Raw genomic sequence first — 27,981 nt, forward strand, 5'->3', positions numbered from 1 at the left:
GTTTTTGTTCCTGGGTTATAAAAGTCATTTCCTTGTTAGTTCTATCATTAAAATATGGGAAAAGATTATTAAATTGCATAAACTTTGTTTTGGCAGGACAACCTGCAGCACATTTTGCTATAGTTTCCCAATGAATATCTCACAGAGTCTCAACAGTAGTTTGTGGCAGCCACAGAAAGGAGGTTTTTAGAGTAATAACTACTACTTTCAAAGTAAGTATAGCACTGGGTTGCTGTGAGTTGTCTGGGCTGCATGGCCATGTTCCAGAAGGATTCTTTCCTGACATTTCGCCCACATCTATGGCAGGCATCCTCAGAGGTTGTGAGGACTGTTGGAAACTAGGCAAGTGGGCTTTTTTATCTGTGGGTTGTCCAACAGACAATAGTTCTTTCTCCCACCCTGGACCTTACACGGATATATAAACCTTGCCTTGTTTCCAACATACCTCACAACCTCTGAGGATGCCTGCCATAGATGTGGGCAAAACGTCAGGAGAGAAAGTTTCTGGAACATGGCCATACAGCCCGAAAGACTCACAGCAACACGAATATTTTTGAACCTAAAATTCTGACTCTGCAATCCTAAACCATCCTGAGGAATTGAAGCTTATGTAAGTTTCTGCTGGTTATGAAGTTTACTTCTGGTAGTCTGCTATACTTGAGCCTAACAGCTCAGATTCCCCAATAGTAATGTCAGGCCTGGGCAAACTTCGGCCCTCCGGGTGGTTTGGACTCCAACTCCCACAATTCCTAACAGCCTACCGGCTGTTAGGAATTGTGGGAGTTGGAGTCCAATCCACCCGGAGGGCCGAAATTTGCCCAGGCCTGCAATAGATGCAACAGAGAGCAGGTGGTGAAGCCTGTGGTTCAACAGACCGCTTGGGACTCACCTGGAGGAGGCACCTGCCCAGCGGGGCGTGCTCGGCGACGCTGCCGTTGTAGAAGCTGCGCTGGAAGCGGGGCTCGTTGTCGTTGGCGTCCTCCAGGCGGAGGCGGACCAGGCAGGAGCCCGAGAGCGGCGGCTCCCCGCGGTCCGTGGCCCACACGCGCAGCTCCACGGCCTGGTGGTGGGCCTCGCGGTCGAGGGCGGCGCGGGTGCTGAGGGCGCCGCTGACGGGGTCCAAGCGGAAGAGGCGGGAAGCGGGCTCCTCCAAGGCGTACCGCACCTCGGCGTTGCGGGAGCCGGGCTCGTCGGCGTCGTGGGCGCTGAGGCGAAGCACCACCGTCCCCGGCGAGGCGGCCTCGGACACGGAGGCGCGGAACAAAGCCTGCGCGAAGGCGGGCGCCTCGTCGTTGAGGTCGGAGACACGCATCGGGAGCGGGAGCGTCGCCGAAAGCGGCGGCAAACCCGAATCGACGGCGGAGAGGAGCAGCTCGTAGCTGGGACGCTTCTCTCTATCGAGGGGGCCTTCCACGCAGAGGAAAAACACGCCCGCGCTGGAGGGACGGAGAGAAAAGGCTCCTTCTCCGCCCTGGAGGCTGAGAGACACGTTTTCCGCGTCGTCTGCATCCGAGACGGAGAGCCGAGCCACGTAGTCCCCTATTTTGGCCCCTTCGGAAACGGAATCCCCGGATTCAGTGAGGAAGAGCACGTGGATCTCGGGGACGTTGTCATTAACGTCGAGGACCTCCAAGGCCACCAAAGCGGTGGCGATTTCAGGGTGAGCCCCTCCGTCGCGGGCTTCCACAGCCACCCGGTGCGAAGGGCGCGACTCCCGGTCCAGTCCTCGCTTCAAGCGGAGCAAACCCGTGTCTTCCTCGACGGCGAAGAACGAGGCTGCGGAGGAATCGCCTTGGCGGCTGCTGAGGCTGTAACGCACCTCGCCGTTTGCGCCGGAATCGGGGTCCGTGGCTAAAAGCTGGCACAAGGAACTGCCTACAGCCAAGTCCTCTCTCACGCGGACTCTGTACTCGCTTTGGCCGAAGGCGGGAGCGTTGTCGTTCTCGTCCAGGACGTGGATTTGGACCCTGAGGCGTCCGCTGAGGCGAGGACTCCCCGCGTCCCAAGCCTCGATGAGGAGTCGGTGCGTTTCGACTTTCTCCCGGTCCAGGCGGCGGAGGAGGACGAGATCCAAGGCTTCGGAAGGGATGGAGTAGCTCAGCTGGAAAAAGGGGCCCTCGTCGTCCCCGCCGCCCTCCTCCCACGGCAGCAAGGAGTAGCCCTGGACGCTGAAGGGCCCGGCGTCGGGGTCCTGCGCGGCGGGGATGCGGAAGACGCTGCCAAGCGGGCTGAGCTCGGAGGCGTCGAGGGTGGCTTCGGGGGAAGGGAAGCGAGGCGCGTGGTCGTTGACGTCCTCCACGGAGATCTCCACCTGCACCACCTCCCCGCGCAGGGTGGCCGCCGCGAAGCTGTACCGCGCCCGCTTCTCCCGGTCCAGAGGCCGCGCCGTGCGGATCAGACCCGTGTCCGTCCGCACGTGGAAGTCCGACAGCAGCGCGGAGTCGCCCCCGGCCTCCGAAAGGAAGAAGCCGCCCGGGTGGGAGGCGCCGGCGGGGAGGCCCGCGCTCAGGTCGCCCACCAGGGTCTCCGCGGGGAGGCCCTCGTCCACGGAGAGGCGCAGGTGGAAGAAGACCTGGCCCGGGACCGTCGCGGGAGAAGGCGAGGCGAAAAGGGCCAGGAGGCAGAGGCAGAGGGGCAGCCAAGGGGACGAAGGCATGACTGCCTTGGCCTAAATGGCGGCGTGGTGGAAGAAGCAGAGACCAACAACATTGAAGGGATGCTCCCCCGCCATCTACTCCGCACGTTGGTCTCCCAAAGCAGTTACTCTACTCCTAAATCAAGAACAGGAACGGTAATGTGGGCTCAAAGCCAACCTTAAAAACGGTGGGAAGCCCTGGCCCTTGAGGGCTCGAACTGGAGGTTAGCTGTGACTAGCAGTGCTGAGGCAGGAATGGAGGGTGAAAGGGAGAAACGTGCCCAGAGGAAGGCACTCAAGCCAACCCTGACAAGACCGCCTTCTGTCTGGAAACTGGGGGTCAAGAATAGATCTCCACAGCCACCTAGGCATCCACAGCCAAGCTACACTTGGAGGACCATCATCCTGGAGATACAGGGGATCCCTGAAGTAAGTATCCTTGCCGCTCTCCGCTCAGGGCTCCATCATTGGAGTTGCCTTCTCGGCAAGTCTAGTCTCCAATCCTTCGCCTCTGCCTCCTCCTCCTTGCAGCTGGACCCTTCTTCTCCCTCCTTGGAGCCTTCCCAGCCAAGGAGCCCTCCTCCTCCTTTGGAAAGTTGAGCTTGGAGAGGAGCAAGTGCTGCAGGAGGAGGAGGAGAAGGAGGCTCTCTGTCTCTCTCTGGCTCGCTTTCTCCGCTGCTGCTTCTGGCTGCTCTCCTCTGATGCCTGCCGTAGAGAGGAAGCTCGGCTGTTTCTCTGCCTCCCTCTCTCCCTGTCACGCACAAACACCTTTCCCGTGTGACAGCCCCAGTCAGAAAGCAGCAGCCGAGGAGCGGCGGCGCAGAAAGGGGTCTGCCTCCAAACACATTCATACATATGCCCCCCTCTTTTGCCTCCCTGGGATTGGCTGGACCGGAGGTTGAAATGGGCGGGGGCGGGGAAAACCCAAGACCCGACACGCACAGAAGGGGAAGGAGACGGTCCTTGTGCAAAAGGAAGGGATTTTTTTTAATTGGGGGGGGGGGGGGGGGGAGGATCCATAAGGCACCCGGACCTGAGAGCAAAGGTATCGGCGAGATGATGGCGGATTTCCATGTTTTGCACTGAAGGAAGGAAATTGCAGAGACTTAACCTCGAATGAGCCAAGAAATCCATCTCTCAGAGTGCCTTTACATTGTAGAATTAATGCACTTTTACACCACCTGGACCCCCATAGCTCAATGTTAAGTGGTTGTGGAAGTGGTAGTTTGTTGAGGCAACAGCATTCTTTGGCAAAGGAGGCGAACGAGTGGGTTGCTATGAGTTTTCCGGGCTGTCTGGCCATGTTCCAGAAGCATTCTCTCCTGATGTTTCGCCCACATCTATGGCAGGCATCCTCAGAGGTTGTGAGGTCTGTTGGAAAACTATGCAAGTGCGGTGTATATATCTGTGGAAGGTCCAGGGTGGGAGAAAAAAAATCTTGTCTGCTTGAGGCAAGTGTGAATGTTGCAATTGACCTCCTTGATTAGCCTTCAGTGGCCTTGCAGCTTCAAAGCCTGGCTGCTTCCTGCCTGGGGGAATCTTTTGTTGGGAGATGTTAGCTGGCCCAGATTGTTCCATGTCTGGAATTCCCCTGTTTTCTGAATGTTATTTCTTTATTTTCTGTCATGATTTTAGAGCTTTTAAATACTGGTAGCCAGATTTTATTCATTTTCATGGTTTCCTCCTTTTTGTTGAAATTGTCTACATGTTTGTGGATTTCAATGACTTCTCTGTGTAGCCTGACATGGTGGTAGGTGGAGTGGTCCAACTTTCCTGTGTTCTCAAATAATATGCTGTGTCCAGCTTGGTTCATCAAGTGCTCTGCTATGATTGGTTGAGTTAGTCTGCAGTGCCTTTCATATTCCTTGATTTGTGTTTGGGCAATGGTGGTCCCTATGTAGACTTGCCCACAGCTGCATTGTATATGATAGACTCCTGCAGAGGTGAGAGGATCCCTCTTGTCCTTTGCTGAACATAGCATTTGTTGGATTTTCTTCATCTGTCTGTAGATAGTCTGTAGGTTGTGTTTCTTCATCAACTTCCCTATGCGGTCAGTGGTTCCCATTGAAATCCACAAGCATGTGGACAACTTCAACAGAAAGGAGGAAACAATGAAAATGAACAAAACCTGGCTACTAGTATTTTTTTTTAAAAAAAACAACTCTAAAATCAGGATAGTAAATAACGAACAAAATTCAGAAGACAGGGAAATTCCAGACAAGAAACAATCATGGCCAGCTAACACCTCCCAACAAAGGATTCCCCCAGGCAGGAAGAAGTCAGGCTTTGAAGCTGCAAGGCCATTCAATGCTAATCAAGGTGACCAATTGCAACATTCACACCTGCCTCAAGCAGACAAGAGTTCTTTCTCCCATCCCGGTACGCTTACATTGTAGAATTAATGCAGTTTTACTCCACTTGGACTGCCATAGCTCAATGTTAAGTGGTCGTGGAAGTTGTAATTTGGTGAGGCGACAGCACCCTTTGGCAAAGAAGGCTAAAGACTTTGAAAGACTACAACTCCCACGATTCCATAGCAGTTAAAGTCATGGCTCCAATGCTATGTCAAACTGTATTAGTAATATAGTGTATATCTACTCTTAGAAGGAAATTGATTGAAGTGAAGTCACACAATACGTTGCCCTGCACATCTATTATTATTATTATTATTATTATTATTATTATTATTATTAATAATAATATTTATTTATTCTCCACTTTATCTCTTCCGAAGGAGACTCAGAGTGGTTTAACATAAAAGCATTCGCATACAATTTGAAATCTACAAATATGCAAACATTAAAACAAAATTAAATATAAATAATATTTAAAAATTCACAGGCTGGAGAATTGATACGGTTTGGCACACCACTTGAACTGCTATGGCTGTGTTGTGGAATATTTCATGTTGTTGTACAAAGGTTTCTGCTTTCTCTGCTAATGAGGGCTGGTACCTCACCAAACTACAGCTCCCAGGAGTCAGTAGCACTGAGTCATGGCAAGTAAAGTGATGTCCAACTGCATTCATTCTACAGTATGGATGCACTCCTCCTGCCCTTGAATATGTGAAAGGGCAAATGCCCAGCCAGGTGAATGCACACACAAAGGGGACCTGCCACCAAATTTGGCAACATGGAACAGATGAGGTGTGAAACACATGAGCCTTTATGTATCAGCCGTCTCTCTCCTCCCTTTTTTGACCACCATCCCCCAGCCATCAGGATATGACACCCGCTGAGTACAATAAATCCTATTATTAGTCCCGACTGGAGGACTTTAATCTCTTAGGATCTGTTGATGAGTGATAAATCAATACTTGGGACTGGCTTTGAATAGGACTGGGGAGGGGACTGGAGTTTGAATCCCTACGCAGACAAGCAAGTCACAGGGTTGCTGTGAGTTTTCCGGGATAAATGGCCATGCTCCAGAAGCATTCTCTCCTGAAGTTTCACCAACATCTATGGCAGGCATTCTCAGAAGTTGTGAGGTTTGTTAGAAACTAGGCAAATGGGGTTTGCATTTGGGGTCTACAAGGGATCGCCTAAGTAAGTATAACTTTATTGACAAACAACTCATCAAAACAATCCTTTGCATAATGAGTATGAAACACCATTGTGGAATCTGTGCTGCAACCTGTATTCATTCAGATTCATCACTGTGTGTATATCTGCCTTCACATCACCCATTAATTTATGATGGCCTCATAAATTTCATAGGATTTTCTTTGGCAAGGAATAATCACAGGACTCTATCATTAGCAGTTTAAACAAACAAATCAAACTGAAGACATTGTATATCAATCTACATTCTATTTATTGCTGTCTTTGAGATTTTTCAATGCTTTTCATTGCATAGGTGTTGTAGATCTGTGTTTTACACGATTGCTTTATACTTCTCTAAACAGTTTTGTTTACTGTTTATATGGTGATTTGTAAGAGGTTTAAATGATGAAAGGCGGATTATAAATCTAATAAATGAATGCAGGTATATCTTGTTTAATGGGGTAATTCTCTTCCTGGGTGTTCTTCTTAGCAGAAAATTTATTAGCAGAAGAAGAAATAACATGGAAAGAATAAGGATACGCTCCTTTCGTAACAAAAAAAGAACAGCTCAGCATGTTTCATCAGACTTTTATGCAGAACTAACAATATGCACATGTGAAATAAAAGATCCAGGTCAGGCAAGCCTTGTGTAAGTAGGAACACACACAGAGAGATACATATTTGAACCTTCTGGAGACTATTGTACTTAGGAGCATCTTCCAAAATGTGTCCAGGGATGACTTTTATTTCTTGAAGCAGCCTCCACTTTTCTTATGATTTACATTTTGGCACCCAGACTCTAAGACTGCATCTGCACTGTAGAATTAATGCAGCTTGACATCACTTTAACTGCCATGGTTCCAAGAAAAATACCAAGAATAAAATCAACTTCTGTGCGTGGCATTCATTGACCTTGCAAAGGCATTTGACACAGTGCTCTCTGGACTATCCTCCAAAAAACTGGGTGCATTGACAAATTTGTGAACATCCTGTGGCTCCTCCGCAACAACATGTCTTGGACAGCGATAGTTCCCAAAGTGACCCATACAAGGTGGAATCAGGTGTCAAACAGAGATGTGTTATGGCCCCAACCTTATTTTTCATCTTCATTGCTATGATACTTCATCTTGTTGATGGGAAGCTTCCCACCAGAGTGGAAATCATCTATTGGACCGATCGCAGGCTGTTTAACCTCAACAGACTGAAAGCCAAAACCAAGGTCACAACAACATCTGTTATAGAACTCCAATATGCAGATGATAACGTAGTCTCTGCACATTCAGAAGAAGACCTACAAGCCATTCTAAACACCTTTGCAGAAGCATACGAGAAGCTCGGCCTCTTATTGAACATCGAGAAAACCAAAGTGCTTTTCCAGCAGGCACCAGCCTAGTCCTCTGCAATGCCAGAAATACAGCTGAATGGTGTAATGTTAGGAAATGTGGACCATTTCCGTTCCCTTGGCAGTCACCTCTTCACAATAGTTAACATGGACACTGAAATACAACACCGTCTGAGCTCTGCGAGTGCAGCATTCTTCCAAATGAAGCAGAGAGTGTTTGAGGATCGGGACATCCGTAGGGAGACCAAGGTGCTTGTTTATAAAACTATTGTCCTCCCAACCCTATTATATGCCTGCGAAATGTGGACTGTCTACAGATGTCAGACTCAACTCCTGGAACAATTCTATCAGCATTGCCTCTGAAAAATCTTGCAAATCTCTTGGGAAGAGACAGGCAGACAAATGCCAGCATGCTAAAGAAGCAAAGGCCACTAGCATTGAAGCGATGTTTCTGTGCCATCAACTCCACTGAACTGGCCACATTGTCTGAATGCCCGATTACCATCTCCCAAAGCAGTTACTATACTCCCAACTCAAGAACAGAAAATGAAATGTTGGTGGACAGGAAAAGAGATTTAAAGATGGGTTTAAAGCTAACCTTAGAAATGGTGGCATAGACACCGAGAACTGGGAAGCCCTGGCCCTTGAGCGCTCTAGCTGGAGGTCAACTGTGACCAGCAGTGCTGTGGAAGAGGCACGAATTGAATAGAGGGCGAGAGGGAGAAACGAGGCAAGAGGAAGGTGCATCAAGCCAGCCCTGACCAGGACTGCCTCCTACCTGGAAACAGATGTCCTCACTGTGGAAGAACATGCAGGTCAAGAATAGAGCTCTACAGTCGCCTACATATCCACCGCCAAGACACTACACTTGGAAGGCCATCATATTTGGACAACGAGGGATCGCCTAAGTAAGTAAGTAACTGCCATGGTCCAGTCCTATGGAATCCAGGGAGTTGGAGTTCTACAAGGTTCATTCCAAAGAGACCTGGTACCTTAGCAAATGACAGCTCCCAGGATTCCATATATGGAGCCATTGGTTTCAAACTGTATGAATCCTACACACCCTTAGATATCTAGAGTAAAAGAAAAAAGAATGGTAGGATGAGCCAGTGAGGCAGGATTATCTTTTGCCCTCCTTTTTTCTGCATTGTGCTCTTCATGTACATTCATTAATAGATTCTGAAGGCAACTATTGTTTATCTTGCTATTGTAAACTGACACTCATAGCTACAATTGAATAAACTAGCATACAATCACATTCCCCCAATTTAAACCTTATTATATTGTTCACTTCAAATGTACTGCTGCAACACAACACTATGTTTCCCCAGCACTCTTTCACCCTCTTCCCAATGCTCAAAAACCTCTTCCAATTAGACAAAGAATAAGGAAAACTTTTGGGCACATAAAAATACTTTGTTAAAAAGAGGTACTTTGTCAGAGTCTGTATAATGGCTTTAAAGGTTCACATGTGTGACCTAGTTCTAATCTTCTTAGAACAACACTATAAGCTAAATCAGTGTTATTGTTTCCAGTATCACAGATGGGAAGAGAGGCTAGGAGAGGGATATGCCTAAGACCCTTTAATATACAGGTGGCTGACTGCAATGGGAGCCGTTTTTACCTCTGTAGCAGAATCCTGCATCTCTATATGTGAATGTGAATTGAAAATTATCAGAAATCAATTTCATCTTCTGTGGTTTCAAACTGATTTGAAACTGATGGATGCTTTATACAGATAATAAAAGTGAAAATTTGTTTGTGTGTATGTGGCTGGGGTGTCCACTTACACAGATTAAGCTCCCACTTACACAAACAACAACATTTTTATATCCCGCCTCCATCTCCCCACAGGGACTCGGGGCTGCTAACATGGGGCCAAGCCAAATAGACATAATAAAACAGAATAAAATACATACAAAACAAAATTATAGCTCGCACTACTCCCACTACTCAGGAGACACCAATGGCTCTCCCTACAGTGACATTGCAGGTTATAATGAGCACCAAGGACATGTCCAAGAGCCCTGCCAATGTCCTCCACAAACACCATACTGCCCACCATCCAAGTAAAGGCTTTCATACAGGGACAATTTCCTTCTCGATTTGATGTGTTTCCTCTACTACAGACATCCCAGTGTTCCTTTCTCTCTCCATTGGTGTGGAATTTGCATGACTGCCTCTTCCATAACCCTTCCTATTCTTTTCTATGGCACATAGCAAATAGAGGAATTAATCAGCAAATGAACACACTAGATAACTTTGGGGAGAATTCACCATGATTTATAGGAGTTGTAGGTACTGGGATGTATAGTTCATCTGCAATCTAAGAGCACTCTGAACTCCACCAATGATGGACCTGGAACTAACGTGGCACACAGAACCCCCTGACCAACAAAAAATACTGGCACTTTTTGGAGGGATTTATAGGCATTGTAGTTCACCTACATCCAGAGCGCACTATGAACCCAAACAATGATGGGACTGGACCAAACTTGGCATGCATACCCAATATGCTCAAATTTGAATATTGTTGAGTTTTGAGGGGAATTGGACTGGACATTTTGGAGTTGTAGATACTGGGATTTATAGTTCACCTACAATCAATAAGCACTCTGAGCTCCACCAAAAATGGAATTGGACCAAACTTGTCACACAGGGCTCCCATGACCAGCAAAAAATGCTGAAGGTCTTTGGGGAAAATCTACCTTGATTTGGGGGAGTTGTAGTTCACATACATCCAGAGAGGATTGTGAACCCAAACACCGATGGATCTGGACCAGAGTTGGTACACATACCTGATATGCTGAAATTTGATTACTTGAAGGATTTGAGGGGAACTGACCTTCCTTTCTGGAGTTGTAGTTCACCCACAACCAGAGAAACTGACCTCCACCAGTGATGGATAAGATGTGAGATGTAAAGCAGTTCCCTATTTTCCTGCATTAATGAATGTGAATTTCCTCCGAACCATGTTTGAATAATGCAGCTGAAGCAATGGATTATAATCTACAAAAACCCATGCTATTAATAAGCCTGTCAGTTTTAGTGATTCTTTGTTGTTCTACTACGAGGTAAATGATATTTTTCTCCTGAGTATGCATGCTAAAAATTACATTTTAGGCTAATGTGTCCTAATTTTTTTTTGTAAGATGAATCTTGGATAAAGCTCCTGTTGAGATGCTTAACTTGAAGGTGACTGAACACATGTAATGGATTGTATCCCTCCCCCCTCCCCATTATTTCACTTTATTGCAATGTTGCTGGTCCTATGATTTTTAATTCTACAAACTATCCATATACACAACGATAATGATCTTGCATTTTTAATAAAACCTCTCAGACACACTGAAGCCAAAGCACTTTACAAATTTTATTAAATCATTGTACAAAGCCATTAGCGGACAAAAACTGCAGCTTGCTCCTATAGTTAAGATCTCTCTTCCTTCCTTTCAAGTGATTAATGTGGCCCAGGTTGCCATGGTTTATTTATGAAAATCCTCGAAAGAAGAACCCATACTAAGCATTGGAAACTGCGCACTGAGGTAAGTGTGATGTAACAGAATTGTTAACTGAATAATAGTCCAAACCACATAAAGAGGATAAATGTTCCCCAGCTGGGATATTACAATACTTTAAAATGAGAGAAGCTCTTTAAAGAGGGGGTGGAGGTTTGCTTGCTTTTCCTCTTGGATGAATACACCATGGCAAAATTATGAATTCCAAAATACTTTTAAGCATCACGTCGCTGTTGTTGTAGGCACTGCTATACTTTTCTGTGACTAATACTTTATACTGGAAAGTTTAAGGATAGTTGTCTCCATCAGCTTTGTAACAGCCTTTGTGGTTGGTCCAACAACAACGGGAGGCTAAAGCTACTCTGCTGTGCCCATTTAAGAGCTAGGAAAGGCACAGAAAGGGAAAACTAACATTATCAAAGGGCTGGAGCAATTCTTCCCTGAGTGTATTCAGAAAAACATCCATGAAACATCCTTCCTCTATATGCTGAGCAAAACGACGGGCTTTCTTTGGTCTGTACCTGTCATGAATACAAAAGTTCTTTTTATTGCAATTTTCAGTGTGAGAGGGTATCAGAGCAACTTTTACACAAAGAACAACACTGGATAAACAGACATACAGATTCTATATAACTACACTGGATTCACAAACAACCTACAGTTCATTGGCTAACAAACAGAGAGGAATTACAGTTTTGCTCTGCATTCACATTACCCATATAAGCATTCATTCATCCTCATGCATACATCACCATTTCTCCTCCTGTCTCTTGGAGGAAAACATCACTTAGGCCAGACTGCTTCCTTTTTAAATTATATATTTTTCTTTCTTATTCTTGATTTTTATATGCTTTTTATATGTTTTTACAATAAACTGTTTGTTTATATATCAGGACGCTTGTGTGGTGCGGTGGTCATAGATGTGGAGTGCTGCATTTTCCACCATAACATGCACCAATTACAAATTGTAAATTAATGTACTTTTGAACCAAGATCATGGATTGTAATTTACACCAATCACAGTAAATGTCTGTTCTTTCTAATTGTATAAAATATCCATGCTTTTAACTGTGGTTTATGCCTGATCAGGGATATTTCCCCTGGCATCCTTCCTTGATTAACAAAGCAATAAATTGACTTCTGGACCTTCCCTCGGTCTTTGCGTGTCTCTATTAGAAATAAATTTGGTCCTGGCACGCTGGAAAAAATTTACCCTGAGATTTGGGACATCAGCAGGAAGAATTTCTTTGCCCTCTGGACTAAGTGCAATGAAAAACTGAGGGTTGGGGATACTGTAGATATACACAACATCTATGTCCAGGCCAGAACACCTGCAGACCTCAACCTTATCCCTCTCTCAAGTACATCAAGATGTCCATATACTAGAGCTAGGCAGTTCTCCAACCCTTAGCCTAACATAAGAATAGGATGTTCTTTCAGTTTTGGTGCAGTGGAAAAACCAACATATTTTACTGCCCAAAGCAGAGCAGCAATGGTGTTCCCCCTTCCCAATTCAGTGCCCAGTTCAGAAAGGAAGCCAGGCTCCCTCAGGTTCCTTTCCAGTTAAATATATAAAAAGAAATGAAACACCTAGCAGTTTTTCAGGGCACCCAAAAACAAATGGTAGAGCCAACCATGACTTTAAACACTTGTGCACCTGCAAATTAAAATGAGTGAAAAGACCAAGGTATCAACTCTACTTTTGTTTTAGCAGGTGTACATGTTTGATTATGGCATATATTGACATTTTAGCATGTACAAGCCTAACTCCATTAGCAATGTTTCCGGTAGTGAAGCTTCTTTTTCATAAAGGCTTTTCACATCCATCTAAAGCCCTCTCATTCCCTCTCTGGCTGGAAGATTTTAATCAGCATCAGCATTGGGAGAATAAACCAATGCAAGGTTTGGCCCTGCCTACATTGCCTGTTTAATGCAGTTTGCAGCTAGCTTTAAACTGTGGTGGCTAGACAACAAAAGCTCATGAAATGATGCCCTTAATGTGCATCGGTGCCCTGTGGTTTGTTTAGTTACCATCCATGCCACAAATTCCAGTATTTCCTAAGTAATCATCTGCATAATGAAACTAGGTTAAGTGGTCCGTGTAGAAATGAGCCTTTGGGTCTGGTAGCAGCAACATCTCTGCAGCAAAAGATGCAATAAAGAAAGCCAGAGATGGGAAAGGGTATGATTCTGCTCTAACCAATCCTACTGTTTGCCCACATAAAACAGGTAAAGTAAGCAGCAGCTTCCTCTGAAATCTCTTTCTGACTATGCCTGAATAGCAAAACAGAAAGAAAAAGAGGGAGCAGATAAGCCTTTCTTGCCAGGTTCCCCCAGTATGCTAAAAGCAGAGATCTATAAGTTTTCCTGCAAACGTAGATGTCATAAGGAAATATAGAATAAAAACATCCTCAGATACATTTTGGAAGAAGGTTCAACATGTTTCTTTATTTATGTTTACCTGACCTGTTTGCTTCATTTTATGTATGCATTTTTTAGTTTCAGATAAATCTTTTGTTGAAATATGTTGTTATAATAATAATAATAATAATAATAATAATAATAATAATAATAACAACGACAACAACAACAACATTTTATTTATATTTCACCCTATCTCTCCAAGGAGACTCAGGGCAGATCACAGTACATATACACAGTAAATATTCAATGCCATTTGGACAGACAGGACAGAACAGACAGAAAGGAGGTATGTTGTCTCAAAGTCCAGTTTCAAAGCCTTGGAGGTTAAGTTTGGATTCAGTCACAGGGGCGTGCTGTTGCTCCATTCTCTATGATGAAGAGACTTCCTCCTTCTACCTTCCTTTTGGTCATTGCATTTCTGCTTTTGTTCTTTATGGTGTCGTAAAATACGCTTCTGAATTTACTGACCAAAAGGTCGGCAGTTCGAATCCGGAAAGCAGAGTGAGCTCCTGCTGTTAGCCCCAGCTTCTGCCAACCAAGCAGTTCGAAAACATGCAAATATGAGTAGATCAATAGGTACCGGGTAGATAATGGCACTCCATGCAGTTATGCCAGCCACATGACCTTGGAGGTGTCTATGGACAACGCTGGCTCTTTGCCTTAGAAATGGAGATGAGCACCAGTCCCCAGAATCAGACATGACTAGACTTAATGTCGGTGGAAAACCTTACCTTAAAATACCTCCCTCACTAATTAGCGGTACCTAAGTTCTCTACTTGCAGCTCTAAGCTGTTTTTGAACTGCTTAGGTGAACAGTGAGCTGGGCTTGAAGGTCGAGTGCTCAACCCGACCAGGCTTCAAATGGCCACCTTTCAGTTGGTAGATTTTATTACTGCTGGTGACTTACTAGCTGTGCTAAAGCCCAGCCCTGTTGACCTGCTCTTGTGTTTTGTGATGTAGAAAGCTATCCCTATTCTTTCCCCATGTTATTTCTGTATTGTCGAAGAAGTAATGCCTAGCACACTTCTGCTTTATTAACTGAGGCATACCTGCATTGACCTTTCAGCAGCAACCCTCGGAGAAAGGAATTCACCATTCTGGGATAGATATCTGATTCACACCCACAAATACTTTAGTTCAGAATCTGTTATTTCTTTTCATAGAGACAGAGTGACTCTGTGGAGAACGCCCATTTTCTTGTCTATAGCACAAACACAGAGAGAAAACACATGTGACAATCCTCTAAGGAAGCAGCCAGATGCCCTTGCCATTTTTACTGTATTCCTAAATCACAGATGTTCGACAGCAAAGCATTTGGATCTCATGGCATCATTGGAGGAAAAAACCCCACATCCTGCTTCTTCCATAATCATTAAGGAAATCAGAGAAACATGTTTCATGTGAGATGTGATCACTACAAGCCTAAACGAAACCATCTGGAAGGCAATACAGGGAGTCTCTCAATAGGACTGGCCTACATTTTCATCTAATTAATACAAATGTAGTGGGTCGGTGCTGAGGAAATATGCTGAAAGGTTGGATTCGATAGATAATCCTGGGGTCCATTAGGACTGATCTTGGTTTTACTCTTACATACAAGTGTCTGGATACGTTTATGCACACCAAAAATCTTTAGGAGACGGAAGCTTTCTCTTAGAGCTGCACTTGGATCCAAGAAACCCAGGTGTGCCACAAAAAGGGGATCTCTCTCATATTGCTATCATCATTGCAACAGAAATTATCAGTGCAAATAGTGTTACCTTGACTTCATGGGATATATTAATTAACAAGAAATGGCAAACCATGGACAGACAAGCATTGGCAAGCTCTCATCATCTCCACTTACCCTCCCTCCTACTTCATTGACATGAGAGTCTGACAACAAACTGCAACCAGCCATTGTGTGTAAAATATCCAAACCAATAGGGAATGATACGGAAAGCACTAGAAATGTAGTAAATGTACTGAGCAAATACACAGACTTCTACTGTATGAACAAACATAAGCCTGAGTTCTACATTCATAATCCATTGTCAGCACTGATAAAAATGTTGACTCTGAGCCCAAGATAAATCAATTGAAGGAATGTCATGTAAAGCCCATTCTGTTCACAAGAGCTGCCAGACCCATAGTCCAGACTTTTTGTCATAAGATGGGTGTGGAAGAGGAGAGGAAACCTGCTTTCTTTGAATGCCTTTGGATGCAAGCCATGGTGACAACATCTGGTTGACACTGAATATTTTACTAGACAGGAAGCTGTTAGAAATTGTGATGACTTTAGTGGGGCATCCTTTAAAAGAATGTTATCGTAACATGTATTTCTTTTTTAAACTACAGTTGTTTCCTAATAATAGAACAATACTTCAAAATAGGGTTTTTAAAAATAATTTGGTGGTATTGTCTTACTGGAAGTCCATTTGCTCTGTAGGAACTGATTCTGATGCAATGTTTTTTTCTAATTACCTTTCTTAATGTCAAGAAGTTATATAAGAGTGAGTTGCTTGTTCACCTTTTTAAAAAACACAACTACCGTATATACTGGAGTATAAGCCTATCCAAATATAAGCCGAGGCACATAATTTTACCACAAAACAAACGGGAAAACTTATTGACTCGATTATAACATGAGGATAGGAAATGCAGCAGCTACTGGTAAATTTCAAAAATAAAATAGATACCAATAAAATTACATTAATTGAGGCATCAGTAGGATAAATGTTTTTGAATACTTACATAAAACCTAATTTAAGAAAATAATAAGACTTTAATCAGATAAGACTGTCCAACTCTGATTACCTATATACAGTAGAGTCTCGCTTATCCAACGTAAACGGACTAGTAAAACGCTGGATAAGCAAATATGTTGGATAATAAGGCGAGATTAAGGAAAAGCCTTTAAACATTAAATTAGGTTATAATTTTACAAATTAAGCACCAAAACATCATGTTATACAACAAATTTGACAGAGAAAGTAGTTCACTCCGCAGTAATGCTACATAGTAATTACTGTATTTATGAATTTAGCACCAAAATATCATGATGTATTGAAAACATTGACTACAAAAATGTGTTGGATAATCCAGAATGTTGGATAAGCGAGTGTTGGATAAGTGAGACTCTACTGTACTCAAGTATAAACCGACCCGAATATAAGCCGACCAGTACCCTTACTTGAGTATAAGCCAAGGGGAGATTTTTCAGCCCTAAAAAAGGCTGAAACCCCCAGCCTTTAGTCATGTATATACAGTAATCTCCTGAGTTCTTTCTGGGACAACATGCATGGATGAATTCATACATAACATGTGAGATTGTTCATTCTGGATCAGTTCAAGAATCATTGAATTGTATCAGAACTGGCTCAGAATCTGAACAAAATAAATTTGAAATAGCCACAAGTTAAGAATTTTTAAAATCTCTTTAACTAGACTTATGCAGCGGCTAGCACCGGATTAAACCTCCAGCTACAGAAGATCTTGTTGATCAGAAGGTTGGCAGTTCAAGCCCAGGTCAGAGTGAGCTTCTGCTGTCAGCCCTAGCTTCTGCTTACGTAGCAGTTCGAAAACAGCAATGTAAGTAGATAAATAGTCCCCTGAAAAACATGCTGGCAATTCAATCAGGAAGACATCCATGTATAACAGGCTCCTTGGCATGGAAAATGAAACAACAGGGAGATAGAGCGGAATATATAAATAAAGTAGATTATTATTATTATTATTATTATTAGTAGTAGTAGTAGTAGTAGTAGTAGCAGCAGCAGCAGCAGCAGCAGCAGCAGAGTCAAGTGAGAATGTCAATATTTCACCCTTTTCTCTCCTTTCCCCTTGCTCAATTAATTGAGCACAAACTACATTGAATTTTGAAATCAGTTTGTAGCAATGGATGTAAACTGAAGACAAAGGGGGAAAGGGAGATGAAGAGAGAAAAATTGGGACAATTTAAAAGTCGCTGGAAAAGTGGCTCAGCAGAAGACCCGTCTGGAGTATCCTTTCAAAATGGAACATTTGGTGGATATGAAATGAAAGAGGAAACAACTTCCAATCATTTTGGAAGTTCTTAGCCCTCTTCTGAGTCTAAAATGCCCTGGAGATATCTAAAAACATATAAAAATACCCCCTATATTCCTACAGGGCTTTTGAGGACATTTTGCTTAAAGGCGTTTATTTTATTTTATTTTATTTTGCAAAGAAGTACAATGTGATACTGGGAGTCTAATGCAGCATGCTGATTAGATTCTTGTCCATCCCTGAATTAAAGGAACATCGCTGGATGTTTTGCTACTCTGCTACTGAGTACGCATGCCCAGTATGGAATACATCTCACCACATTAAAACAGTGGATATGGCTCTTAATGAGACATGCTGCATTATCACAGAATGTCTATGCCCCATGCCACTGGAGAAATTATACTGTTTAGCCGGTATTGCACCACCTGACAACCATCGGGAAGTAGCAGCCTGTAATGAAAGGACCAAGGCAGTGACATTTCCAACTCATCCTCTGTTCAGATATCAGCAAGCAAGCCAACACCTTAAATCAAAAAATAGCTTCCTAAGATCTACAGAGACACTCACGGAAACACCTAAGCAAGCAAGAGTCCAAAAGTGGCAGCCATGATCTCAGCCATTGATTGATTGATTATAATCATGGTTTTAGTTCGCTTCTACCAGGACTCTTTAGTGACAACATTGCTGCTTTTTTTACCAAAGATCTGGAGCTGGGAACATTGACTAAAATTACTGACTTTGACAGATGCTAAAGAAAAATGAGATAACAGAGCACATGCTATCCTTTTAGGATTTTTGTTATATGCCTAAGTGCCTATAAATCTGTACTTTATTAAAAATTAGAATTATTTCTTCCTCTATGAAAATCTGCTCACTCATATAAATTGTAAATTTACTAGACCTTAAAATAGTGCTGGACCTATTAACAAGACATGTTAAATTTCAGGTTGGACTTCCTTAATTGTTTTCAAAGAAAAATGACCTTGGCCCTACTGAAGTTCAAGGTGTAAATAGTCTTCTTCTGACTCATTTTGAAAATTTGTTAGTAATCTCTCATTAACAGATGCTGGATTTGAAAGGAAGATCCCTATCCTACATTGTACCAAATCCCAATGGCTGCGGTACATATTTTGCAGATATCCAATAGCTAATTAATATTCACCCAACATCATTTGCAGTGGATAAAACCTAGCTAGGAAATTTGCTTCCTCTGTATTTCAAATAAGCTTGCCGACTGTTTTGAAGCTGGCTGAACTTTGACAAGAGCCATTCCTTTTTAATTGCCTGTACGCTTTGCAAGGCAGAATCTCATAGTCTTTGCATCTGGAGCTAATGGATGTTTCTTTGATTTGGGCTGCTGTCCAAATCATTCTTAATTCTGAAGGAAGGTCTGGCGCAATAAATGGGGCTAGCATCCAAGGAAATGTGTTGAGTATCAGGCTGCTTTTGAGGGCCAGGTAGCTGACGGATAAAAAAATTTGAAAATACAAATTGAACATCCCTTATCCAAAATTCCAAAGCCCCAAATACTCCAAAGTTGTCCACATCAGTACCAGAAATAGTGACACCTTGGCTTTCTGGTGGTTTAGCATACACACACATTGTACTATGTACAATGTTATTAAAATATGGAGTAAAATTATCTTTAGGCTGTGTGTATAAAGTATCTGTGAAGCATAAATGGATTTATTTTCTTAGACTTGAGTTCCATCTACAAGGTATCTATGTACAGTAGAGTCCAACACTCGCTTATCCAACATTCTGGTTTATCCAACCCATTTTTGTAGTCAAGGTTTTCAATACATCGTAATATTTTGGTGCTAAATTCGTAAATACAGTAATTACTACATAGCATTACTGTGTATTGAACTACTTTTTCTGTCAAATTTGTTGTATAACATGATGTTTTAGTGCTTAATTTGTAAAATCATAACCTAATTTAATGTTTAATAGGCTTTTCCTTAATCTTTCCTTATTATCCAACATATTCGCTTATCCAACATACTGCCGTCCCGTTTACATTGGATAAGCGAGACTCTACTGTACTTATATGCAGGATTTCTAATGCTGATCTTGCTGAATAAAAGGTTGGTGGTTCGAATCCGGGGAGCGGGGCAAGCTCCTGCTGTTAGCCCCAGCTTCTTCCAATCTAGCAGTTCAAAAACATGCAAATGTGAGTAGATCAATAGGTACAGCTCCGGCGGGAAGATAACAGCACTCTATGCAGTCATGCTGGCCACATGACCTTGGAGGTGTCTACAGACAATGCCAGCTCTTCAGCTTAGAAATGGAAATACCAACCCACAGAGTCGGACACGACTAGACTTAATGTCAGGGGAAAACCTTTACCTTTATCTATTCTAAAATCTGAAAAAAATCCCAGATCCAAAATACATCTAGTCCCAAGCATTTTGGATAGCGATATTCAATTCATATTGTAATACACAAAAGCACTTGCACTGTATCATTAGTGTTAATTAGGGTAAAAACCATCTTTTTAAAAATGTCTCCCAAAAGGAATTTAGGCATGAAAAGGTGAAAAGCAACTGTCTAAATTACTGTCGCTTGTTCACTCAGGAGAGCAAAGCAGGTGCTCATAGGCCTTGCTTGAAGTACAGACATACTCCTCTCAAATTAAATACTACTTCTGAATGTATATTTCTACTTTTTAAGGTTTTTTTTTAAATGTACACAATAGCCCTGTTTACTTTTCCCTGGGTATGACCATCTGTGCATGGTGTTATCCGATGTCTTTGCTGCTTTTAACACTTGGCTAACTGTGGAGACAGATGCTACTTTATATTATCTCCTCTTCAAGAGATCAGACTCATTTGTTATGTTATCGCAGCCAGTCAGGGTTATAATACAACTCCCCTTTCTCTTGAGAGCTATATATCATTTACTACTCCCACTGGATTCCCTTAGCTGGGTTCCTCTTGAGTGCTTTTGTTTTTAGTGATCAACATCTATGCTCTTGCAAGCTAAGCCATATTGCAACACCGAGTTTGAGAAATGAATACACAAAGATCATGGTACTATGATCACCAAGTATTCCCTGAAGTTTTTATCACTCGCTCTTATTACTTTCCCGATTGACCCAACCAGTGGTTTTGGACTACAACTTTGGATATCTGGGTTTGTATCCCCACTTGGCCATGGAAACCCGCTGGATGATCCTTGGCAAGTCACCCTGGGTAAGTCACACACTCTCAGTCTCAGAAACTATGATAGGTTTACCTTAGGGTCACTATAAGTCAGAAAATGAAATGAGTTGAAGGCACACAGCAATAACAATATTTTGTATACTACTCGTATATGGAAAAGTGGAAATGTGCAGCATGCAGTTACTCCACACAGACATCCATCCCAGCTTCATAGTCATGAACCATATATTATTCCCATATTCTCTCTCTCTCTCACACACACACACACAGAGAGAGAGAGAGAGAGAGAGAGAGAGAGACAGTATTACAAAGTACCTAATGTTTCCCTGGTTGAAACATTGGGTCAATGTCAAAAGCAGAAAACTCTGCAGAATTTTTAAAAAATCTGGCTATGCAGTCCTACTTGTGATGCAGGTCAGAAGCTTAGTAAAATTCAGATGGTTAAATTAAACAAGTCATTTTATTCACCACGGGGGAAGATAACAGATTCATTAGCATTATTTATTCCCTTTTTAGCTCATGCCTCCTTCAAGGAGTTCAGGGCAGTGTATTTGTCTTATCCCATATACATGCACTGTTATTCTTTCATTGCAATCATGAAAAATCCATTAAGGACAGCTGAGTTTGGGGGCAGAAGGAGAATTGCACTCCCCACCAGCTTTTGCACAAAAGGAAAATACCACTTCTTGACACTATGAGAAGTGTGCTCCTCTAAATAATTTCACTGAAGTAAGTTACACTGGAACTGGGCAAGACGGCTCTATCATTAGGCAGAGTGAGGTAAGTAATAGACATGTGCGCAAAATTAGTTCCTACCATTTCTACTGTTTTTTTCATGTCTTCCGTTTCTTCGGAAGCACAAAACGGGAAGCCCCCTTCCCACACAAAAATCTGCTCGACATGAAAGCCTGCTCTTGTATGCATCCAAACTTGCCTCCTTACCTTGGAAAGGTATCACGGGCATGCAGGCAGGCCTGGAAAGTGTGTGCGCCTGCCAGTGCCTACAATCTAGCGCCTCTTACACTAGACCAGTGGTTCTCAACCTGTGGGTCCCCAGGTGTTTTGACCTACAACTCCCAGAAATCCCAGCCAGTTTACCAGCTGTTAGGATTTCTGGAAATTGATAGGACCAAGATTCCCCTGAATGCACATGTCTAGTAACTAACTCAGGCAATGGATGTTGGGCACAGTCACATCCAGGCGTTATTCCTCTGCTGACCTTTTTGCTAGATTGGAGGATAGAATTGTATACACTGCAACCCCCATATCTGTGGGGGGTAAATTGGAACACACATACACCCTGTGGATACCTGAAACAATAGATAATAGCAAATACTATATTTTGACTACAGTGGGCCCTTGGTATTCACTGCACTTTGGTTCCAGCCTTCCCTTTTCACCAAAGAGATGAAAATCCATGGCTGTTCAAGTCCCATTGTATACAATAACAAAGAAAAATGCTGCCATTTGTATAAATTGAATAAAATCAAGTTTTGGTTTTTGGACTTTAAAAACTATTTTCAAGCTGTGGATGGTTGAATCTGTGGATACTGATGGCTAAGTGTACTTGAACCAGAGGAATACCATAAAATCACACAAGAAAACCTAGGTCTTACAAGCACTTCCAAGGATGATATTTTTGAAATGTGGATAAGTGAAACTGTAGATATTGAATCTATATAATACATATACTATATGTCACACAGTATATAAGGGGACACGTTGGCACTGCTAAGTTACAGAATTTGCTGACCGGAAGGTCAGCAGTTTGAATCTGCAGGACAGGATGAGCTCCCGTTGTTAGCCCCAGCTCCTGCCAACCTAGCAGTTCGAAAACATGCAAATGTTAGTAGATCAATAGGTATGGCTACAGTGGGAAGGCAATGGCACTTCATGAAGTCATGCTAGCCACATCACCCAGGAGGCATCTACTGACAATGCCAGCTCTTCGGTTTAGAAATGGAGATGAGCACCACCCCTCAGAGTCAGACTAGACTTAATGTCAAGGGGAAAGATTTACCTTATGTCACACTATGTCCTTGGTCCCCTAATTTAGCCTGTTATATCAGGTACAACAGTGGACACTATACTATACTATTATCATTATTGAAGTAAAACTGAACTGCTTAACCAGCAACCTATGCTTCTGAAATCAGGAAAGCTTTTAAAAGCAGTTTTAAAAATAGTCCACAAAAAACAGTCAATTCAAGCAGGATTTTAAAATCATCATCATCACCACCACTTCCATTATGATCACCTACTAGTGCAAGTTTTGGAAGTTGTTGCATGAGCCTTTATTAATCTGTGGATCTCCCTTGATGCATCTTGTGTTTATGGTTCAGAGAGACACATTATGCCTGATTACACACACATCGCACCACATCACCTCTGGGACCCGCAGTCTATTCACCAGTCCTCCATCTACTATGACAGATAGTTTCCTAGTATCTGAAAGTAAGTCATTCTTTTGACATGTTAGAAACAGCCATTTTATTATTTAATTCTCTGTGTGGCTTAAATTTAAACAATCTGGTATTTGAGGCTTTATTCTTATTAGTCTCTGCAGGCTGCCTTTTATGCCTTCTAACAACTTAGAGAAGATTTACATTTTAATGAGCCAAATTAGCCATTTTTATGTTGTTAATTGTGCCCTTGGAGATAATCCTCCCACCTACAGTGTCCCAGATAAAATTAACCAGTTCTTCCATTCACTTTTTCCACAGTTACCCCCCAAAGAATAAAACCAAGGGCAACAGAAATTTCCGAAGAAGGTGGCATTGGACTCAGTGATGGTTTATGTGATAATAGCTTCACTGTTATGAGCCTGAGGGCATTTATAGTGTGTTCTGGTTCTTTTATTAACCAACGTTTTAACATGTAGATTAGGAAAGTGCTAAATCTGAAATTTAAGGGAAACAGATATGATGACCAAGCACTTCTAAAAATAGATCTAGCATAAATACCTAATACGAAGTAGGCTGATTTAACATATTTTGGCTGGGATCTTTTTGATGTCTTATGAATGTCTATGTTCCCCAGTGAGGCAAGCTGGACATTTTTATGCAATGTGAATGTCTGCATTCAGTTCAAGGTCATGGAAATATAAATGTGTACATCTTGCCATTGTGAATGTTGATGTGAATTCTTGTCCGATGCCTACATGTCTGCCCCTGTTTGTTTGGATTTAAGACTGGTAAGTGTGCAAATGAGCACACCTACAGTCGACAGGAACTGGCAGGAAAAGCCAGGATGCCCAGCCCTTACAAAAGGTTGCAAGCAGAAGCATGGTCCTTGCAGTTCAAGGTTCAAAGTGAAAAAGTAATCCTGAGCAGAGTCGAAGGACAAGAAGGGAGTTGTCAGAAAGATCAGTCCGAACGTATGTGGACATTGAATTACTGGGCTTGGTCCCCATGTAAGCTGGCCCGAGTCTCTTCAGGAGATGGGGTGGAATATAAGAATAAAGGTATTAAAGTTATTATTATTGTGTGTGGAAAGTCAAAAATTAATGAAGGGAAAATTTTAAAAAATTGTGTCAGAAGCGACTTGAGAACATACTGCAAATCACTTCTGTGTGAGAGAATTGGCCGTCTACAGAGACATTGCCCGGGGGACATCCGGATGTGTTAGTTGGGAGGATTCTCTCATGCTAGAGCTGACAGATGGGAGCTCACTCCATCTCACAGATTTGAACTGGCAACCTTCAGGTCAGCAACCCAACCTTCAGGTCAGCAGTTCATCTGGCACAAGGGTTTAACCCATTGCGCCACTGTGGCGCCTAAGGGAGAATTGAAAGACAGGAATGCATGGGATTTTGGATCTGTTGTCTACAGCAATAAAACGGCTTCCATCAATCAATTCTTCTTTATTTATATTCCATCTTTCTTTCATAATGGGAACTTTAAAGTGTTTTACAAAATGGCCGAAAATACAACAAAACATTCAGGAGTACTTCAACTGTGCATTCCTGTATGGGTTGGACAAGATGGCATGATTTCCACAAGCTAGATGGCTAGACCAGTACCAACTGCTGAAATAGCATAACATCACATGACATTCAGCATTGCAAAAAATATTAACACATGGAGATTAACAAGCTCCATGCAGAGTAGCAAAATGGTGCAATATATATCAATGACTAGGTATCTTTGGCCAATGCACAATGCACAAAACATAAGTCACCACCACAATGCATAATATGCAATGCAGAACTGCAGTGCACAGTGCACAACCACAAACCTCAATGCATAATATGGAATGCACAATTGCCATTTACAATGCCAAGTCATAGAAAAACACAGTACCTGATTCACTAGGTAGGTGCCAGGCTGCTGTTAGGGATGGTGCAGAGTCATCTCAACATGTGTCAGTCCACTTCATGATGCTTCCTCCCTGGCCACCTCTTGCAGTGGAGAACTATTGATCTTTTGGACTTCAGCCAGTGAATGGATTTAAAACTGCACATGTTGTGTCCATTGGCTGGAAGGCAACCCACTCACTTGGCTAGAGTGACCCAGATATGGTCTCCACTCTGATCAAGTGACTCACCATTTAATTTCACACCAGATTGAACTCCAGAAAGAAATTCAGTTCATTCTGAGCTTCATCCCATCCACACTCCCTATGTCTTGTAATGTATTTTACATATTGTTAACTGCTGGTGGCGGTTTGTATAGGTCATGGATCCAACATTTGGTGACCAATGTACTACAGGCATTGGTTGGGTAGATGATTGCATCAGGGGAGTTCGGGGACTGTAGTCCAGAGAAGGGGGGCAAATGTTTGCCAGACATGATTGGCAGTTGAGAGACCAAGGTTAGGGTGACCCAGTGGTTACCTCTCATCAGGGCCATAGCCAGAAAAAAAATTCGGAGGGGGTTTTGAACATTTTGCCCCCCGCCCTCCCCCGACTACAAACCTGTCAATATCTGCTTGAGATAGTGCCTTGAGGGATCTGGCATCAGGGCAGATTTGTGGGCTCATTAACAAGCATGCTGGCCTATACCTCCATCCAGACCCGTGTGTGGGCCAACCCTTATCAACAGCTGCAACCAAATAAAATTGTGACTTTTTTACTCCAAGCTAGGGCATCTACTTTGGTCATTGGAGCAGCATGAGCAGCAGGCTATCAGCAAAATAAGCTCATGGCACAAGGGTGACTTTTTTGGTCCCATGTGCATAGAACAACGTGCACATTTCCAGAATGATTTATGAATTGGTTTATTCCTAATTGGATGGTGACAGCGGTACAATTTGCTGCTACACAATGAAGAGTGAACACATGATAACCAGCTACATTCACTAGTTGAACTGTACGCCACACATGAAATTCAGTTTGGACCTTGCCTCAGCAATTCAGAAAACATCCTGATTCAGCTTAGAATACTTCAAAGGCTGCTCAGTCAGATTCAGATTTGCACCAGAAAGTTGCTTCAGGAAATCTAGAGTTGTGATTCCCTGTTGACTATAACGGGGAAATAAAAACAAATAGCTAGGTTCATCTGCTGTTTTTGAGCACCTAAAGGAGTAATGGCCCTTTGTGAATGAGTCCAATCTTCCAAATTCCAGGCTATCTCTATTTATTTATTTATCTATCATCTATCTAACAATCTGTTTCCAAGTTATTTGTATCTGCTATGATTTGTCTTTTGAAAGCATAGTTGTCCTTTTATCGGAGACAAAATTGTCAAATTTCAAATACACGTACAGATATTTGGTACAAGACTGGGAGAGTTTTAAAAAGATTTGTGTATGCCCCTGTGTTTTAGTTGGCCATGTGAAGGAAAACTTCAACATTTAGGAAGTATCAGCTTTTTAAAATTTTTTCCGCAACTTTAAAGCCGATATGGGAATGGAACTAAACAGTATTGGCTTTCTCTCCATTTGTAGTTTAATGGGCACATTGGTAAGAGTACACCACAGAGCTGCCCCTGAATAACTAACCTGTAAAATTTGAGACGGAGACAGGCAGAAGTTAAGGAGTTGTGACGAATGAAGAACAGTTACAGGAAGGATGATTGTTTTGTTTTCTACACAGTTGACTTCACTAGAGTAAAGGAAACTATATACTTAATGGAATAGAAGGTATTTTTATTTGGTCCTGAGGGTATGATTAAAGCAACACATATGCAGGTTTTATTTACTTTTTAACTAAATAAAAATAGATTTTTTAAAAAATAAACTTTTATTTAAAATGTGAAAATTAATGTTTTATATTTTTAAATAAATTCATAGGGCCAAAATTAACTAACATATGATAAATCAACAAAGCTTGTTAAACATAATTCAGACAAAACAAATTTAGAACATGTGAAGTGGATGAAAGACTTAAGAACATACTGATGATCAATCTATTTGCCCCCAAGGAACTGGGAAGGCTTCTGTTTGATGCTTTGATGTTTTGTTTTTGTCCAATATAACAGGTTGCATTTTTTAAAATTTTAGTTGTTAAGTCATAATTTGTTTTTATAAGTTGGGTTGTCAATTTTCGTTATTATGGATGTATTGTTGTTGTGTTCAGGCACTGAATGTTTGCCTTTTATGTATGGAATCTGCCCTGAGTCCCTCCGGGGAGATAGGGTGGAATATAAATAAAGTTCATTATTGTTGTTGTTGTTGTTGTTGTTGTTGTTGTTGTTGTTATTATTATTATTGCAAATTGCTTCTGGTGTGAGAGAAATGGCCATCTACAGAGACGTTGCCCAAGGGACACCCGGATGGGTTACCATCTTGCTGGGAGGCTTCTCTCATGTCCCCGCAAGCTAGAGCTGACAGACGGGAGCTCACCCTGTCTCACGGATTTGAACATGCAATCTTCAGGTCAGTAACCCAACCTTCATGTCAGCAGTTCAGTTTCCATACTATATGCTGTGCATTCTGTAAAGTGTTAATCTTTCCAATGGAGTGAGGGGGATTTCCCATCCTGAAATCCCATTTTTGGGCAATTTCTTTGAAAAGCCATATTCTAGTACTTAGGGCAAAGTCCATAGGACATGCCAAAGCAAAGCATCAAAGAAAAGAAAGAAAGGTGAGAGATGCCATTTTCAGTAATTTGGACAGTGTCCCACCAAACCAGAGCAAGATTCACATGGCCCAATAGCTTTTCAGTCTGCAAAGCACAGCAAGTTCGTTGCAAAGTATTTAATGAAGATGCTTTGGGTGTCACATCTGGGCCATAGACTGGAGGTTCCCCATCTCTGTTTTGGGTGCATTAACATAACAGGTGAGATAGGCACAGCCAGGGATCATCAGGTATAGGGACATAGCTTGCTGGTGACGGGAAAGGGCTTTTAATAAGGAATTGTAGTTGTTATTTTAAATAGATAAAGATTTTCCCCTTGACATTAAGTCTAGT

General features: G+C 42.5%; 1 protein-coding gene and 1 long non-coding RNA gene across 5 annotated transcripts in view; one reads left to right on the forward strand and one right to left on the reverse strand.

Annotated features, from left to right (window-relative positions):
* The window catches only part of dchs2 (dachsous cadherin-related 2), a 149,864-nt gene extending 146,780 nt beyond the window's left edge, over window positions 1–3,084 (reverse strand). For 2 of the 3 annotated variants that reach the window (XM_062981158.1, XM_016994081.2), the window contains exon 1: window positions 890–3,084. In XM_062981158.1, the coding sequence (XP_062837228.1) occupies window positions 890–2,656 (1,767 nt within the window). In that variant the 5' untranslated portion in view covers window positions 2,657–3,084. The remainder of the gene's footprint in view (window positions 1–889) is intronic. The other variant, XM_016994194.2, reaches the window with a different exon arrangement.
* On the forward strand, window positions 2,930–27,238 carry LOC134299170 (uncharacterized). Of its 2 annotated transcripts, XR_010006324.1 has the most exons (3): window positions 2,930–3,064; window positions 10,977–11,064; window positions 23,354–27,238. It is a non-coding gene; the product is annotated as an uncharacterized LOC134299170 (long non-coding RNA). The 2 variants fall into 2 exon arrangements; XR_010006323.1 differs by lacking the exon at window positions 2,930–3,064 and having other exon boundaries at window positions 4,918–11,064.
* The last annotated feature ends 743 nt before the right edge of the window (window positions 27,239–27,981 follow it).

The sequence above is a fragment of the Anolis carolinensis genome, chromosome 5 (assembly GCF_035594765.1).
Source record: "Anolis carolinensis isolate JA03-04 chromosome 5, rAnoCar3.1.pri, whole genome shotgun sequence".
NCBI lineage: Eukaryota > Metazoa > Chordata > Lepidosauria > Squamata > Dactyloidae > Anolis > Anolis carolinensis.